Consider the following 18,243-nt stretch of genomic DNA (forward strand, 5'->3'; position numbering starts at 1 on the left):
GTTTTGTCACTTGTGTTGTAAGCATTATCTATTCTAGATTTTAATTCCTCATCAGACATATGATCTGCAAGTATTCTCTCCCATTCTGTGGATTGCCTTTTTATTTCATTGATAGTGTCTTGGCACAAAAGATTCTCACAAAGTCCAACTTGTCTGTTTCCTTTTGTTGCCTATGCCTTTTGTGTCATATCCAAGAAATCAATGCCAAATTGAGTGTTTTGAAGCTCTAGTCCTATGTTTTCTTTTAAAAGTTTTAGTGTTAAGTCTTTATGTGGCTTGTGGGATCTTAGTTCCTCAACCAGGGACTGAACCCATGCCTTTGACAGTGGAAGCACGGAGTCCCAATCACTGGACTGCCAGATAATTCTCTATATTGTTAAGTCTTACATTTAGGTCTTCGATACACCTGACCTGTCTCCTGAGAAATATATGCTGGTCAAGAATTAAGTTAGAACCGGACAGGGAACAATAGACCAGCTGAAAATTGGGAAAGGGGTACAACAAGACTGTATATTGTTACCCTGCTTATTTAACTTACACATAGAGTACATCAAGAGAAATGCCAGGCTGGATGAATCACAAGCTGGAATCAATATTGCCAGGAGAAATACCAACTTCAGATATGCAGATAACACTCTACTGGCAGCAAGTGAAGAGCAACTAAGAGCCTCTTGATGAGGGTAAAAAAAAGACAGTGAAAAGGCTGGCTTAAAACTCAACATTAAAAAAAAAAAAAAAAAAAAAAAAGACCATGGCAGCCAGTCCCATCACTTCACGGCAAATAGAAGGGGAAAAAGTGAGAGATGTTATTTTCTTGGCCTCCAAAATCATTGTGGTGATTGCAGCCATGAAATTAAGACATTTGCTCCTTGAAAGGAAAGCTATGACAAACCTAGACAGCATAATAAAGAGCAGAGACATCACTTTGCCAACAAAGGTTCAGAGTCAAAGCTACGGTTTTTCCAGTAGTCAAATAAGGATGTGAGAGTTGGACCATAAAGAAGCCTGAGAGCTGAAGAACTGACGCTTTCAAATTGTGGTGCTAGATTCTTGAAAGTCCCTTGGACAGCAAGGAGCTCAAACCAGTCGATCCTAAAGGAAATCAACCCTGAATGTTCACCAGGACTGATGCTGAACCCTCAGTACTTTGGGCACCAGATGCAAAGAGCTGACTCATTAGAAAAGACCCTGATGCTGGGAAAGATTGAGGGCAGGAGGAGAAAAGAGCGGCAGAGGTTGAGATGGTTAGATAGCATCACTGACTCGATATGAATTTGAGCAAACTCCGGAAACAGTGGAGGACAGAGGAGACTAGTGTGCTGCAATCCATGGGGTTGCAAGAGCTGGACATGACTTAGCGACTGAACAACAAAATGTCTAACTTCATACTTTTTTTTCTGTTTTGGTCATGGCACTTGGTATGCAGGATCTTAGTTCCCTGACCAGGGATTGAACCCTTGCTCCCCACATTGGAAGTATGGAGTCTTAACCATAGGACTGCCAGAGAAGTCCCCTACTTTCACACTTTTGTATGTGGTATCTAGCTTTCCCGGCATCATTTACAGAGACTACCCTTTTCCCATTGTTTCCTTTGTCCACTAAACGATCTTGGCACCTTTGTCAAAAATCATCTGGCTATTTATGTGATGGTTCATTTCTGGGCTATTCTATCCCATTAGTCTATATGTCTGTCTTAAAGCCAATACACAGTTTTGATTACTGTTGTTTTTGCAGTAAATTTTCGAACTGGAAAATGAAAGTCATCCAGTTTAATTCCTTTTTCAGGATTGTGCTGGCTGCTCAGAATCCCTTGAGATTCCTTATGAAATTTAGTATGAGCTTGACAATTTCTAGAGAAAAAAAAAAATCAAGATTTTGACAGTGACTACACTGATCTGTAGAGTGCTTTGAGTAATACTGATGTTTTCATAAGTCTTCCAATCAGTTAACTTCTTTCAACATGTTTTGTAGTTTTCATTGTACAGGTCTTTCTCATTTATGCTTAACTCCTAAGTATTTCTTTTTTGGCAGTATTGTAAATATTATTGTAATATCAGGTCTTGGGTTTTTTTTTTTGTTTGTTTTTTTGCCATACCGTATGGCTTGTGAGATCTTAGTTCTCCAACCATGGATTGAACCTAGGCCCCAGCAGCAAAAGTGCAGAGTCCTAACCGCTAGACTGTCAGGGAATACCCTGTAATCACTTTCAGGTCACTCATTGCTCGTGTATAGAAATGTGACAGCTTTTTGTGTGCTGACTTTTAATCTTGCTACTTTGCAGGGCTCATTTATTAGATCTAACAGCTTTTCTTTTCTTTAAGATAGTCTATGTATAACACGATATCATCTGCAAACAATTTACTTTTCTCTAACTTGTAGGTCTTTTCTTTTCCCTGCTTAATTGCTCTGGCTGAACTTTCAGGACTATGTTGAAAAGAAACGATTTAAACAGGCAGGCATCTTTGTCTTGCTGCTGACCTTAGATGAAAAGCTTTCGATCTTTCACCACTGGGTATTGTTTGCTATGGATTTTCTGATATAGATTTTATACTAAGGCAGTCTCTTTCCATTCCTATTTTGTTGAGTGTTTTTTCATGAGAGGTGTTGAATTTTTTTTTTTTTTTTTTTTTGCATCATTTGAGATCATGTGGTTTTTCCTGTCACTTTGTTGATGTGGCATGTAACACTGATGACTTTCGTGTGTTGGAACTTCTGCATTTCAGGGATATATCCCACTTGGTCATGGTGTTTAATCCTCTTGATGTGCTGCTGAATCCTGTTTGTTAGTATCTGTTGATGATTTTCACATCAATGTTCATAAAGGATACTGGATTTCACTTTTATTTGTAGTGTGTGTGGCTTTGGTGTTGGAGTTATACTGGCCTTCTAGAATAATTTGGTAAGTGTTCTCTCCTCATTTTGGGGGGAGAATAGTTAGCATACTATTATGAGCTCTGTTACATGGACAGCCCTGCCAGGCTTTGCAAGTTACGTCTAGAATTCAGGCAGGATTTCACAATGATTTTCCTCAGTTCTCAGTGGTTCTTCCTCCACTTTTGCTTTTCTGGTCACTAAAACACCCACACCCCACTGCTGGTGGCTTTGTGACCAAGATTCACGTGTATCTGATGTAATCTGCTTTGAAGACCCAGTAGTTGAGCATGGGAGACAGATGGGGCCAGTGACTCCTCCCGAGCCTCCTTGGTCCCAGTAACGTGTGACGCAGGCATCCAGCCCGCAAGCCAGTTTGCAAGTCGTGGGCCTGAGCAGGGACTGACATTAGGAGCTCAGCTTCTGGAAATGGAGACACCAGTCTACACAACACGAACGCCAACACCACGCCAACCGTGATGACGTTTGGTTGCTCTTTATGCAGCTCCCAACCCACCCAGAACACACGTCACCTACAGGGGCCTCTCTCCACTGCACTTCACTGACTCATGTCCGCAGAACCCGCATCAAGTGCTTCTCCAAAGCCAGTGTATGGGCCCTCTGCAGAGTGGAGACAGAGGGGATTTTATGTTTGGGGCTGAGTGAAGAGACTTTATTGAACATTTCAGAGTTCCTTCCATACATATTCTTCGCAGAGCAGCTTACTTTAATAAGCTGGATCTAATAATGTCACAGTTCATGTTGAGAGGTGCTATGCATAAGTCAGTTTGAAAATGAAGACAATGGAGCAGGGACCTGCATTCTATAAAACTGGGGACCGATATGCAGAGCTAAATGAAACAGTGTAGGGTGCAAGTTTTTCCTTCAGCTACTGAAAACTCTGAGGCCTTCAAACACTGGTGAGACTACCTGCATTCACTTCAGAGGGTAAAGTGAGACACTGAACGGCTGACTCAGAGCTGCTGCTCACACAGCATCTTCAGCGAAGCTCCTGGTTAGACAGAGCTGGTTTTCTAGGGAGGGAAGTGGAGCTGCTGCTGGGATGCTACTAGAGGAGAGCCCGTGGGCACCCAGAGCTGCCATCCCCAGGGAACGTGACAGCACCTCCCTTCTGCCCTCTGCACCTGGGGCACAGAATCAGTCCTAACACTATACACGGCTGTTCTAGGAGGGAAAACAGCAAGATTCCTCTCACCAAGACTCAGAGCTTCAGGAAGCAGGGCCCAGAGGCAGGAAGGCTACCGAGAGCCTTGCACTGAGACACTGCACTGAGTGTCAGTTGGGTGGGCTACAAAGGGAAGGGGTGTGTGTGCGCATGCGTGTGCTCTCACTCTGAGACACTGTGCTGTGTCTGTGTCTGAGTGTATGAGTCTGTATGAGAGTTGGGAGGACTACAAAGGGAAGGTGTAGAGGTGTGTGTGCACATGCACGTTCTCACACTGAGACACTGCTGAGTGTGTGTCTGAATGTGTGTGAGTGTGAAAGATGGGAGGACTACAAAGGGGAGGTGCCCTGAGGTCTAGGGAAGCTTGCTGCCATCCCGATGGTCGTGGCCAGTTTGGGGCTGTCTCTGCTGCAGGGCAGGGCTTCCTCCCAACGGAAGCTACAGCAGAAGACACAGCTTTCCTTCAACACGAAGGCTACAGCAGCACCATGAACTTTCAGGTAGAACTGAGACGGCATTTCTCCAGCCTCCGACAGCACGTGTGTGAGCTCTGGTTCCAGCCTGGCAAGATGGGAGCACCAGAAACACCCTGGAGGCACCCACAGTCCTTCAAGGCAGGTGCTCCCATGTGCGCCTCACCGCCCATCAGCGCAGGGCCCGTGCACGTCCTCACACTGGCCAGTCCTCCCTCCAGACATCTCTGGTCTGGACAAGAGTCTGTGTGAGCACCCACCTTCCTAAGGAAACAACCACACAGGTACCCACACCCCTCCAGGGCACCACACGCACCAGCCCACAGCCATGTGCCCAGAGCGGGTACCCACGTGGCTGGCTGGTGTCCCAGAACCCTTGCTGGCCCTCCAGCGGGGGCCGCATCCCTGCCGGGCACTGCCCCTCGTCCCAGGTGCGGACAGGGAACGGAGCATCCAGGCCATGCCACTGCTGCTGGGATACGGGCAACCTTCCCAAGAGATGTTATGAGAAGGGGGATCACACACCCTGAAAGCAGCGCTACAAACGTCTCTGCTGTATCTCAACAGGAACCCTTCTCCGATCGTCTGAACTGGGTTGGTAGCACTTCCAGTACTTCAAGGCTGACACCTGGTGAGTCAAGACGCCCCAAGTTTAGGACACTTTCTCTGCGTCAGACTCAGATGGTTATTTCCTAACGAGGCTCATCTAACACACGCATTCTCTTTGGAAGTCACAGCACAGAATCTCACACTCAGAACAACTCATCAGCAACTGAGGGCCAGGACTGACATCTCCATCAAAAGGCACTAATGTGACGCTAACCCGACTGCGGAGAGGACAGCCATTTACAGTAGGAGGCGAACGAAGCAGGCAAAGCAGCGCCTCTGTGAACAGAGGCCACCGGTGCATCCCAGGACTCAAGTGTCCACGAGTCTGCACGTCCAGGAAGACCAGGGGAGCACGGCAGCCACGGATCTGGGGGCTGTGGAGAGACCAGTGCGTGAGCAAACGTGCACACGTGGATCCCAAATAAGGAGGCCTGACCGCTTGCCATCCACCAAGAGGGTTTTACACCCTTCCCACAGGCCTCCTCTGCAACACCGTACAAGGGGTGCAGACGGCATCGGCAGTGCGCATGTGCCCGGAGCCGGTCACAATCCACTGCCTTCTGGTCCTTTCTCTCCACCTCAGTTCCTGCTCTGCTTCTCGGAGCCCCACTCGTACCCTGGGGCGCGCTCCTCAGGAGGCCCCTTGATTGTCCAGGGGCTTGTCACTCCCCACCCTGCAGATAGTTCTTGGGAGAGAGGTTATCGTCCACGTGGGGCTTGGCCTTCCTCCTCCTCATCTGCTTCCTCAGGTCAGCCACGTGCTCTGGCCACAGGGGGCTGGCACTCCCATGCCCTTGCTCTCTCCTCCTCTTGTACTCCAGGATCTGCTTGTTGAGTGCCTCATGGTCAATCCCACACAGGTTCAAGTGTGCTGCAGGGCTCAGGGTATCACTTGGCGAAGCCGCGTCCAGGGCCTCGGGGTCACTGGGGGAGAAGGGGAGTTGTCACACCAGGCACAAATATCACATGGCATACAAACACTCCATCAGCCCCTGCCCACACACCGCGCTGCCACCTCTGCAGTGGAGCTGTGGAGCCAGCACAAAGCAGGCTTTGGTCCAGCGGCCTCCAGTCCAGCACTTCTTGACCAGCACTCCCGGAGCCTGTATGTGGCTCAGGCCACCATGCTCCTGAGGCAGACATTCTGGGCTGACATCAAGTGTATTTTCATTGCTTCCCCACTTAAACATGGCTAGTGCACTAGGCTAAACAGAATCATGGGGAGCTGGTCTTTAGTTACCTGATGAACCAAAAGAGAAGACAAGTCCATTCTGAGGGCAAAACCAGAGCAATCCTCTCAAAACCCCAATCTGGCCACAGCACGCCCCTCACTCTCAGACCTGGAAGGGCTCCAAACCCACAGGCACTCCACCTGCCTCGCCCAGGTCTGCTCCTCACTGAGCTGGAACTGGGGACTCACTGCCACTCGGGGCTTCTGCCCTAGCTCAGGGGTCTAAGTGTTGCCCCCCCACCCCCTGGCAGGCTGGCTCCTGTAGGCCCTGGCCCCTGAGGCCCTGACAGTGCCCAAGTGATGCTCACATAGATGATCTAAGGACACAGGCTAGACACCAGGTGGAGCTGTTTCACCTGGAATCCTCACGTCACCTTCTCAGAGGCCTACCCTGATGTTCACTGCTTCCTAGCAAAACGCAGGCTCCAAAGACACTGCCATTCGTTCACAGCATTCCCTAAGCGTTAGAACAGGCCTACTGGGAGCAGGCACTCGACATAAATGCACGAGGGAACAGAGAGGATGAGCTGCAACCAGTAGCACTCAGCGTGCAGGCCCCAGCACTTCCAGTGGGCCCGGAGGCCTGCCTGACAATCTCCCCGAGTTGCTGGGTAATGGCCCAGGCTGCCACTGTGGCCTGCCATGGGCCAACCCTGGGTTGGGCCTCAGGCCAAGACCCTAGGGCATAAACCAGGGCCCACCCCCCTACACTGGGCTGGGGGTGGGCAGCACTATACAGCAGTTGTGGAACCCAGTACATCCATAGCTGTGTGTGCCCACATCAGAAACACACGTCCACATGTTACCACCTGAAGTCACTTTGCACAAAGTCTTCTTTTTCACCCCGGGGTCCAAAATCAGCAATTGCCAGCAGCCGATCAACCTGAAACAGAACAGACAGTGGGTTACCGGAGAACTGTGCTTCTCCACTGCCTGCGGAGCGGGGCGCCCACGGACTGCAAGTGTCAGGCTGCCCAGAGCCACGGCCACCTCAGGGCCCGGCTGCGTGACAGGGCTCCCTCCCTGATGTTGCCCATGCCCACGATCTTAGTTACACTTGTTCTGATAATGAACCGAGTCTTCTCAAAAGACTGTACTTAAAGCGTGTAAATGTTAGTCAAATTTACAAAGGAACCAGTTAAATATTAGTTGAATTCCTGACACTTACTGGTTTCTAATGAGGTTCTGTAAAATGCTTCAATTTTGCCACAGAATTTGCTTGAGGGAAAGAAGCCCCCAGCGTGGCTATGTGGGAGTCACAAAGCCCAGCATTTGACTCCAGCTCTGCGGGGTGGGAGGGGCGAAGGCTGGAGATGTACTCTGCTGCTCAGCAGGGCCCAGCGAGGCCCCCCACCTTCGCCTGCCTGCTTTGATGCTGCCAGGTGCTCCCACCCAGGCTGGGCACTGAGGCCTGACCTCCCACCTCAGTGCGAGCCCAGCCAGCCGGACCCACAACCAGGTCCCGACATCCACATGAAGTCATCACCAACAAGTGACGCTGTTAAAACCACAAGGTGAGAAGAGGCAGAACCAGACACGAGTCAGTCCACAGAAAACCCAGGAACAGGACGATACTACATCGAGGACAAACAGGCCTCCTCGAGTTAAAACTGGGAGTTAACTCACATTCCTGATGGCCAATGTGCTGAGCACCTGAGTGTGCACACTGGTACTACCACCAGCAATGAGCACCCCTGAGTGTGAGCACTGGCAGGACCATCATTAGCTTTTAGGTAATCAGCAAAGTGGGGCTTCCTTGGTGGCTCAGTGGTAAAGAGTCACCTGCAATGCAGGAGACACCGGATGGATCCCTGGGTTGGGAAGATCCCCTGGAGGAGAGCATGGCAACCCACTCCAGTGTTCTTGCCTGGAGAATCCCATGGAGAGCACCCCTGAGAGTTGGCACTGGTAGGACCACTGGTGCTGAGCACCCCTGAGTGTGAGCACTGGTAGGACCACTGGTGCTGAGCACCCCTGAGTGTGAGCACTGGCAGTACCAGTAGTTTTGCTGAACTACCTAGGTTTCAGTTTGGACACAGCTGATTACTCAGCCTCTTTCAAACATCCAGACCTATGACCTGAAGACTGCATTCTATCCTGAGAACGCAAAGTAAGCTGTTCAAACTGGAGCTGTAGCAACTACTTGCGACTTTTGTTGCAACCAATATTAGACAGACAGAAGACTCCAAGTTTCATCCAGAACTAATTTCAAATTTCTGTGCCTATCCAAGCTGCTTACCAATGGATGATTTTAAATCTTAAAAATGTACAGAGTCTGAAAAACTCTGCTCTGACTTAGCCAGGGGAAGCAGTGACCATGCCCTTGACGATCACCTACCCAAATCAGAAACCCACTCTGGTCCAGCCTTTACTCCTAACTACAGTGAGACAGAGTGCGGGACGATGCGGCCAGCCATGGCCTGACCTTCCCTTGGTGGGTCCATGTGCAGGACCCACCATCACCATATGGCTCGTGTCCGACCCTTCAGCACTTCCCTTGGGCGCGTGTGGTAGGACAGACAGGCCTGAAGTGCACAAAGGCCCCCCTAGAGACACACAAGCATACAGGTGGGAGCATATACCCTCCCCTCCAGTGACTTTTCTGAAAAGGAACCCACATAGCCAGGGAGCACCTTGCAGCCATGAAATGTTCCTCCACAGAGAGTGGGACGAGTAACAGTTCAGTGAGAACAGGGAGCCCACCCTCCGGGACAGGCTGGGCTCCCGCAGCCCTGCACGGGGACTCCTGCTGGGGTCTGCACACCACAGCCCAAACCCCACCTGGGCTGACAAGCGGCTCTGCACCTTCACTCCTGCTCCCCTTCTAGCGAGGAAACCACACACCCACGAGGCTATTATCCAAATAGTGTTTCCAGTATAGGTTGTATGATGAACAATGAGAGACAACAATGTACAACTGGGTCTTTTTTCCTGTGGACCTACGCACTACCTAGTCTCACAGTGAACACGCCGCCGAATCCTCCTGCAGTGCTGCTGGCTTCCTCAGTGAACCTGTGAAGGTGTAAGACACCTTAATAACCAAGGAACTACCACCAGATGAAAAATGCATGTATGTTAACAGGTTTTTAACCTTTAAAACCTGTACTTAAAGCAAGGAAAACAACTAGGAAACAATGCGTAAAGCCTTACGCATACAGAAGTTGACACAGTAAAGAGGCAATTATGCCAAAGCCTTACCTCGATCACAGCTGCATATTTTTTGTCCTGAACAAACACTATGGGAGGCACGTTCCTCAGGGTCTGCTGCGACATCAGAAGATGCCTGGAGAGAAAATAAGGTTTGAGCAGTTGAGGTGACATCTGGTGGAGGGGTGCCAGAAACAGATATGTCATCTCACAAAGAGGTGAGACGTGAGTTTTGTTCATCACAGTATTCAAAGATGAAAAGTCTTCCTTAGCCAATGGCCACGTTTCAACAGGGGTATAAAATGCATCATCACAACTGTTTTTAATTCTCTAAATGCAACTTTTGAGATCAAGTCTGACGTGAACTTGGAATGGCCTTCCGGGCATCACCGCCAGCGTCCCGTCCCTCCATTCATGGGCACCAGCAGCAGCGCCACAGAAGGGTGGCCGCCAGCCCACCACCACCAGACGCCAGACACAGAAAACACTCTGGGATACGCAGGCACAGCTGCTCAGCGACAGAGCTGGTACAGTCACGCGGAGACCTTCACACTAAAGCCTGGCGATCCAAAGAGGTGGGAAACGTTCTGTTCAACTGACTTTTCTGATTGCTGCTGCTGCTTAGGCGCTTCAGTCGTGTCCGACTCTGTGCGACCCCATGGACTGTAGCCCACCAGGCTCCTGTGTCCATGGGATTCTCCAGGCAAGAACACTGGAGGGGGTTGCCATGCCCTCCTCCAGGGGATCTTCCCGACTCAGGGATCGACCCCGTGTCTCCTGCATTGCAGGTGATTCTTTACCACTGAGCCACCAGGGAAGCCCCACTTTTCTGATTACCTAAAAGCTAATCAGAAAACGATGCTGTTATCTCAACACTTGTTGGAAATCTCTTGTTTTCTTCTTTCTGTGAAATGTAAAAACTGAGAGTGACTGACCACTCTTTGATGATGTCCGGCTTCAGAGACCATGGCACTGTGAGGGATGCACAGTGGCTGAAGCAAGCACACAGGAGAACACCAGACCCGCAGGACCCTGCTCTCAGCATCTACCCCCTCATCTTCTAAAAAGGAAGCATGGGGCTTCCCTGGGGTCCAGGGGTCAAGAACCCGGGGACACAGGTTCAATCCCTGGTCCAGGAAGAGCCCACACCCCATGGGGCAACTGAGCCCCTGAGCCCCAACTACGGAGCCTGTGCTCCGGAGCCCGTGCTCTGCGACGAGAGAGTCGGCCCCGCTCCCCACGACTGCAGAAAGCCAGTGTGCAGCATCGAAGACCCAGAGGAGCCAAAAATAAATAAAAACTTTAAGAAGCAAAATGAAAGTACAGTGGAGGCAGGAGGCCTAGGGAGAAAGGAGAGAAGAAGGGAGGAGAAAGCCCAGTTCTGAGGTTTTCCACGTTTTAAAGACTGAGGAGAAAACTGAGTAACTTTTTTCCTACCACCCAGCTCAATGGTTCTCACAATTTTTGGTCTCAGAACCCCCTTTATACTCTTAACAATTACTGAGGACACCAAAGACCTTTTGTTCATGTGGGTTACATCAATCAATACTTAACACATTAGAAAGTGAAGCTGAAAAATGTAAAAATATGTCTTCACTAATTCATTTAAAGTAACAGCTGTATTTTAAATGCGGTTAAGAAAAGTGACACTGCTTGCCTGGCTCCAGATTTCTTTAAAACCCAGCGTAATGCAAGTCAGCTAGATCCTCACCTCTGTATCTGCATTCAATCTGTCCTACTATTTTGCTTAAAAAAGAAGAGGGAAATTTAAGCTCACGGATCAGAAACTGAAAAAGGAAGAGTATGTGAACAGCCCTTCAGAAAGGTGTCGACGTTCTCTGATGCTACACAGAATCTCAACAAAAGTAGTTTATTTAAGGCTGCAATGTGGAATCTGAAACCAGATGGATGGACAGGTCACTCTCTGTACATTAAAATCCTGTGATCCTCCTGCCCTCTGAATTGACCTTTCCCCATTGGTGATTTTGTAACATCATACATTGGTATATTTCCAAAAATACTGATTTACCAAGTTACACAGATTTTCAGAATGATGATGCACTTTAGAATATATCGTCTCCAATCTCATCAAAAGGGTCTTATGAACTGCAAAGCTGTCAAACTCACGGATGTGGGTACAGGCTTTCTAAAATTCTCATTTTCACTGAAAGCTTGCATTTTATCACTGGTCAAACATGGTCAGTTGTTTTCTTGAAGTGACAGGTTTACTTTACTCACTTTGGAGAAAATGTCTATCAAATACCTACATCTTAATAACCATAGTTGGTTCACTTGTTCTTCCAAGTGAAAAATGTGTATTCCGGGTCACAATCAGCAACCACAATATTTTTCCAACACAACCACCAGGGCTTCATCCACACTTTCCACCACAGACACCAAAAAGATGTGCCCAAGGGTAGATTTAATAAAGGGAGTAACTTCTGCTTATTCACCAAGGCTGCCATCTCAGGGGTCGCACAGAGTCGGACACGACTGAAGCGACTTAGCAGCAGCAGCAGCATTCTTAATGAAGCTGGCAGTTGATTACCGTGAGTACATGCTGACGCCACAGTGACGACCAGGACATCCTCAGGGCAAACGTCCACACAGCGAGAAAGAAAAACCACACCTCACCATGAAAACAGCTCTAAACTCATGAACGTCCCCCCACAAAGGACCTCAGGGGTCCCTGGGGAACCAGGACGCACTTAGAGAACCACTGACCTGGCCCGTGGCTTATATGAAGATGTGAATTCTGCTCTGAAATTCAAGAAAACACTTACAAAATTTTCCTTAAAAGCAAAAGTGGTGAACACACCGGCCGGCAGGCAGGGTCAGGCAGAAGGCTCACCTCATGTGCGCAGCGCTCCTCCGCAGGACGGCCTCTGTGTGTGCGTTCTGAGCTTCGGAGAGGGTCGCCCTCCAGAAGACACGGCAGGCAGAGAAATCTGAAGTCAGAGAGACCTGAGCCCCCGACCCCCGCCCCAGATCACTGTCAGTTCACCTGGGCTCTCGTGGACAGAGGGTGTCAGGAGATAGGCACTAACCCAGGGGCAGTCCTGGCTTCGCCCCCAGCACCAGCGCCAGTGCCAGGGCCCCAGGCCCTCGCCACCCGCATGCCCTGACCTGACTCCAGCCCCTGCCCCACCCCAGAAATGCCTCAGTGCCCTCTGCCTTCCCTGGGTGAACCCACTCCACCTTGAGGGTGAAGATGGCAGGAGCCAGCTCCCCGTCCTTACCCTGAGAGGAAGGCACACGGGCCACCACTCACCTGACCCAGGTCTTCCTCTGATGGCCCGCCTCACCCCAGGCAGAACGCCAGGCACTATCTGTGCCTGTCCCCCACGTCTTCCTCCCGACACCTCAAGGCACACACCGAGCCTCCCTCCTGCCTCTCCCAAGCGCGAGGCGCCTGATGGGGTGCGAGGTCCCATGGTTACCTTGCAGAGCTCCACGTTCAAGTCGCACAACTCCTGGCTCACTTCAGGGGTGCACAGCAAGTCTGTGAGCGCTTTATAGAGGAGACCGTTCAGGGCCCTCAGGCGTACCTGGTCTTCCTTCCGGGTTCTCCGAGAGGTGCTCTTCGTCAGGAACTCCAACTGGGATGACTTGTGGGTCTCCATCAAGAAGAAAGGCCAACATTACACAAAGGCCAACATGACACCTATATGCGAACCTTACTGACAACAAGGGTCACCCTCAGTCACCTTGGCTTTCATGAGGATATACTCATTTTACAGACCTGGACCCGTCTAGATTTTACCTAGCATCCCTTCAAAATTAAAAGTATGGCCAAGTACATATATTTTTCAAAAAAAATCTTAGTGAAATGTAATCCACATACCATAAAATTCTCCTTCTTAAAAAGTACAATTCAGTGGTTTCCAGTATCAGTTCAGTGCTCAGTTGTGTCCGACTCTGCAACCCCCATGGACTGCAGCATGCCAAGCTTCCCTGTCCACTACCAACTCCTCAAGCTTACTCAAACATCGAGTCAGTGATGCCATCCAACCACCTCATCCTCTCGTCCCCTTCTCCTCCTGCCTTCAGTCTTTCCGAGGATCAGGATCTTTTCCAATGAGTCAGTTCTTCACATCACATGGCTAAAGTACTGGAGCATCAGCTTCAGTCCTTTCAATTAATACTTAGGACTGATTTCCTTTAGGATGGACTGGTTTAATCTCCTTGCAGTCCAAGGGACTCAAGAGTCTTCTCCAACACCACAGTTCAAAAGCATCAATTCTTTGCCCCTCAGCTTTCTTTATAGTCCAACTCTCACATCCATACACGACTATGGGAAAAACCATAGCTTTGACTAGACCAACCTTTGTTGGCAAAGTAATGTCTATGCTTTTTAATATGCTATCTAGGTTTGTCATAGCTTTTCTTCCAAGGAGTAAGTGTCTTTTAATTTCATGGCTGCAGTCACCATCTGCAGTGATTTTGGAGCCCAAGAAAATAAAGTCTGCCACTGTTTCCTTTGTTTCCCCATCTATTTGCCATGAAGTGATGGAACCAGCTGCCGTGATCTTTTTTTGAATGTTGAGCTTTAAGCCAGCTTTTTCACTCTCTTCTTTCACTTTCATCAAGAGGCTCTTTAGTTCCTCTTTGCTTTCTGCCATAAGGGTGGTGTCATCTGCATATCTGAGGTTATTGATATTTCTCCTAGAAATCTTGATTCCAGCTTGTGCTTCATCCAGCCTGGCATTTCACACGATGTACTCTGCATATAAGGTAAATAAGCAAGATGACAATATACAGCCTTGATGTACTCCTTTCCCAATTTGGAACGAGTTTGTTATTCCATGTCCGGTTCTAACTGGTGCTTCTTGATGTGCATGCAGATTTCTCAGGAGGCAGGTAAGGTGGTCCCATCTCTTTAAGAATTTTTCAGTTTGTTGTGATCCACACAGCCTAAGGCTTTAGTGTACTCAGTGAATGTGAATGTGAGCGTGAAGTCGCTCAGTCGTGTCCAACTCTTTGCGACCCCATGGACTGTAGCCTACCAGGCTCCTCTGTCCATGGGATTTTCCAGGCAATAGTACTGGAGTGGATTGCCATTTCCTTCTCCAAGGGATCTTCCCAACCCAGGGATCGAACCCAGGTATCCCACATCGTAGACAGACGCTTTACCATCTGAGCCACCAGGGGTTTTTAGTATACAGAGTGTATTTTTTTCTAAAAGGAACCATTCATTACATACCCTTCCATGATACACATACAATGTATTTCAGAGATACTGCAGGTTCCTTCCAGACTATTACAATAAAGCAGATATCACAATACAGTGAGTCACACAAATTCTATGGATTCCTGATGCATATAAGTTATGTCTGCACTACAGTGTAGTCTATTAAGTGTGCAGTAACAGTATATCTAAAGACAACATACATGCCTTAACAGAAAACACTTTATTGCTAAAACACGCTGACACTGACTTGCCAAAGCAGGGCTACTACAGACCTCAATCCCTAAAAATCACAGTATGTGGGAAACGCAACACAAGGAGTGCTTGCATACCTATACATATCTGTGTTACACACACACAACCTGAACGGACGTCACCATGTTAGAATCTGATAACAGATACGACATTCTGGAAAACTGTGGTGTCATTTTTTTAAAGGTCAAATCCCCACGTTAGCAGTGTATGCAGGCTCACCCCTCCAGTACTGATGCGGACAGACCACAGGCTGGAGTGCTGCTCAGGGCAGGGCCTCCTGCCCTCCGAGATCCCAAAGTGCTTGTCACTGCTCCTCCTACTTACCAAGTGAGAGCCCAAGGAAGGACCTTCATACCAGAACTTCTTCCTGTGGGAGAAAGTGAGAACTCTGCTAGATACAGTGGCAAATTGGGTAAGAAATGGTTACAAATGCTAACCGCAGGTTATGATATCATAGCTGTTTCTAAAGGGCTAAGCCTGAACATACAGATTAAGTTCCTGAGGTTCTAAAAGATTTAGTTATCCACCTGACAGCAGCATGGGTTTTCAGGGAGAGACAGGAGGCAGTTTTAATTCAGCTCAAGGTTTTACCTAAAGTCTGCTTCTAGTCCCAAAGATGGAGAAAGGGGATCTTAAAAACACACCTACCACATGCATGACAGCACTGTCCTACTCAACAAAGCTGCTGCCTGGGATCTGGTTAACAACTGACACGGTCACACATCAACAGCTAGGTCAGCAGAAGGCAGATGGGAGAGCCAGGCTCCTGACTGCTGCAGACAATCAAGGGAGGGGGGTGAGGACCATCCGGGCACCAGCAGATAAGAGATGGAGGTCAGCAGGAACTCAAGTTCCACTTTGTACAGCTACAGGTGGTGACATGGAGAAACATTTATAGATAAGCACATACCCTTGGCTTAACCTGAACATGTATTGTTTTCACTTTGTCAGCTGAAAGGGTATAAAAGACAAATACCCCAGTAGCAATGACATACTCAGCTCCAGATCATGGTTCTGACGCCAGTGTCCAGTGAAGGAACCAGACAGAGCTCCTCGGAGAAGTGGCTGGTTCTAGCACTGAGGCATTCTGTAGCGCCATAAAGTGAAGAAGAGCTAATAAATTTCTTTAAATGTAAAAACTTCTTCAAGGGTTTCCCTGGTGGTCTACTGGTTAAGAATCCGCCTGCCAACACAAGGGACACGTGTTTGATCCCTGATCCTGGAAGATCCCACATGCCACAAAGCAACTAAGCTACTGAGCCCACACGTCCTAGAGCCTGCAATGAGAAGCTGCTCACCACAGCTAGAGAGTAGCCCCCTCTCCCCACAACTAGAGAAAGCCTGCAGGCAGCAACAAAGACCCAGTACAACCAATAAATGAATAAAATAAAAACTACTTCAAAACCCCTAACAATGAGGCATGTCAAAGGAACACAGGAGCCACCTGAAGAGCTACCAATGGTCCAAAGCTGGAGCAACTGGAGCAAAATTAAGTAGTAATGGCTTCCAACCTATGGGTGCATACTGATAGGAATCAAGAAATGGAGAAAAAGAGACACATGTTCTATCAAAAGTCTCAATAATTCATGAACCTAACTCACACTACTCCTTAGGTGTGAGCGGCATACAGTGACTTCCCCGAAAAGATGACAGTATGGAATCAGAGCGGGGGAGGTAACTTTACAGTGGATAAACCTGACAGACACAAAGGACCCCAGTCAGTGATCAAGACCAACATCAACAGGGATAAACCATGTTGATACCATGTATGTGTTCATATGGTGTGATGATGTGATGAAAACGTCACTTCACATGTATCGTCTTCCCCCCAAACCAAAACCCCAGTATAATCAAGAGAAAAACATCACACCAGGACCAACAGAGAGGCATTCTACAAATATCTAACCAGTGCTCCTCAAACTGTGGAGGTCATCAAGCACCAACAGTTGGAGAGGTATGGTAAGTAACCTGCTGCTGCTGCTGCTTAGTCGCTTCAGTCATGTCCGACCCTGTGCGACCCCCGAGACGGCAGCCCACCAGGCTCCCCCGTCCCTGGGACTCTCCACGCAAGAACACTGGAGTGGGCTGCCATTTCCTTCTCCAATGCATCAAAGTGGAAAGTGAAAGTGAAGTCGCTCAGTCGTGTCCGACTCTTAGCGACCCCATGGACTGCCGCCTACCAGGCTCCTCCGTCCATGGGATTTTCCAGGCAAGAGTACTGGAGTGGGGCGCCATTGCCTTCTCCGACTTACCATACCTAATACCATGTAAATGCTACCAAAACAGTTGCCAGCAAGGAAAGCTCAGGTTGTGTTTTTTAAAACTTCGTGGAATTTCTTCTGAATATTTTCAATCCAAGGTTGGTTGAATCCGGGGATTTGGAACCTCGGACCCACGGTGGAATGTAAACATCACTTTGCTTTAAAAGTTCACTTTGCTTATAGCAGACTTAAAATCATCACAACTGTATGAAAGTACAGAAAAAAGGCAGGGAGGAAAAACCGCAAACGGTAGCTGTGACGGGTGGGCTTTCACACGCGGAGACTGCGCTCAGACTTGGCTGCGCGCTCGGGCGCCAGCTAGCGCCCAGGCGGAGCCCTCACCCTTGAGGACCCCAACGCCGGGCCACCGCCCCAACGCCCTCCACCCCACTCGGGAACATTACTTGGTTTTCGAAGCAAATTTCTTGAGCAGGTTCTTGCCACAGGACACAGGCGAGCTGTGCAGACCTCGGGCACCGCTCAGGAGCCCCAAGTGGAGCCCCGGCCGCCCCCTGAGAGCGGCCCACATGTTTGCTCAGCGACTGCGGACAAATGGCGACGCAAGGCAGGGCGACGGTGACGAGGAGACGTGGGGAGGGGCAAAGACAGACTGGGCGACCTTTGCGGGGAGAGGTGGGCAGGAAGACAAACGCGGCGGGGCTGAGACCAAGGCGTGGGCGGGGCAACGTTACCAAGGAGACGTAGAGCGGAGGGAAGCGGGGCGGGGCGACGTGTGGGGCAGGGCTACGCTTGCGCGGCATAGGCAGGGTGACGTTACTAGGGAGACGTAAACCGGAGCGACGCTAAACCGTGCGGTGTGCGGGGTAGGATACTTTGACAGGGGCGTGGGTGTGGGCGGGGTAACGTTGCCAAGGAGACGGGGAGAGGAGCGCTCGGGGCGGAGAAAAATGTAGGCGGGGCTATATTGACGAGGAGTCGGCGGGGCGTCGTTGCCAAGGAGGCGTGGGGCGGAGCGACACGGGACGGGGCGACGTGGGGACGGAACTACGTTAACGGCGCGT

At 49.4% G+C, this 18,243-nt stretch overlaps 1 protein-coding gene across 3 annotated transcripts; it reads right to left on the reverse strand.

The window, feature by feature from the left end:
• Positions 1-3,530: 3,530 nt before the first annotated feature.
• RBFA (ribosome binding factor A) lies at positions 3,531-17,846 on the reverse strand. Of its 3 annotated transcripts, none has more exons than XM_061399474.1 (7): positions 17,626-17,846; positions 15,285-15,327; positions 13,066-13,134; positions 12,369-12,481; positions 9,569-9,653; positions 7,180-7,253; positions 3,531-6,063 (listed from the first exon to the last, which is right to left on the reverse strand). In XM_061399474.1, the coding sequence occupies exons 1-7, from the start codon at positions 17,748-17,750 to the stop codon at positions 5,802-5,804; spliced, it is 771 nt and encodes a 256-aa protein (XP_061255458.1). In that variant the 5' UTR covers positions 17,751-17,846; the 3' UTR covers positions 3,531-5,801. The 3 variants fall into 3 exon arrangements, with proteins under 3 accessions (XP_061255458.1, XP_061255456.1, XP_061255459.1); XM_061399472.1 differs by having other exon boundaries at positions 12,958-13,134; XM_061399475.1 differs by lacking the exon at positions 17,626-17,846 and adding an exon at positions 15,609-15,701 and having other exon boundaries at positions 12,958-13,134.
• Between the last annotated feature and the right edge of the window lie 397 nt (positions 17,847-18,243).

This window comes from Bos javanicus, chromosome 24, assembly GCF_032452875.1.
Source record: "Bos javanicus breed banteng chromosome 24, ARS-OSU_banteng_1.0, whole genome shotgun sequence".
NCBI classification, from domain to species: Eukaryota; Metazoa; Chordata; class Mammalia; order Artiodactyla; family Bovidae; genus Bos; species Bos javanicus.

What these genes read in the sequence shown, in the direction of transcription:
- RBFA (XM_061399472.1), bottom strand. Translation starts at nt 17,750, where the DNA reads ATGTGGGCCGCTCTCAGGGGGCGGCCGGGGCTCCACTTGGGGCTCCTG. An exon ending in CTTCCTTGGGCTCTCACTTG is followed by an intron (nt 13,135 to 15,284) that starts GTAAGTAGGAGG and finishes TTCTTGATGGAG; the next exon opens with ACCCACAAGTCATCCCAGTT. An exon ending in TGAACGTGGAGCTCTGCAAG is followed by an intron (nt 12,482 to 12,957) that starts GTAACCATGGGA and finishes TCGGGGGCTCAG; the next exon opens with GTCTCTCTGACTTCAGATTT.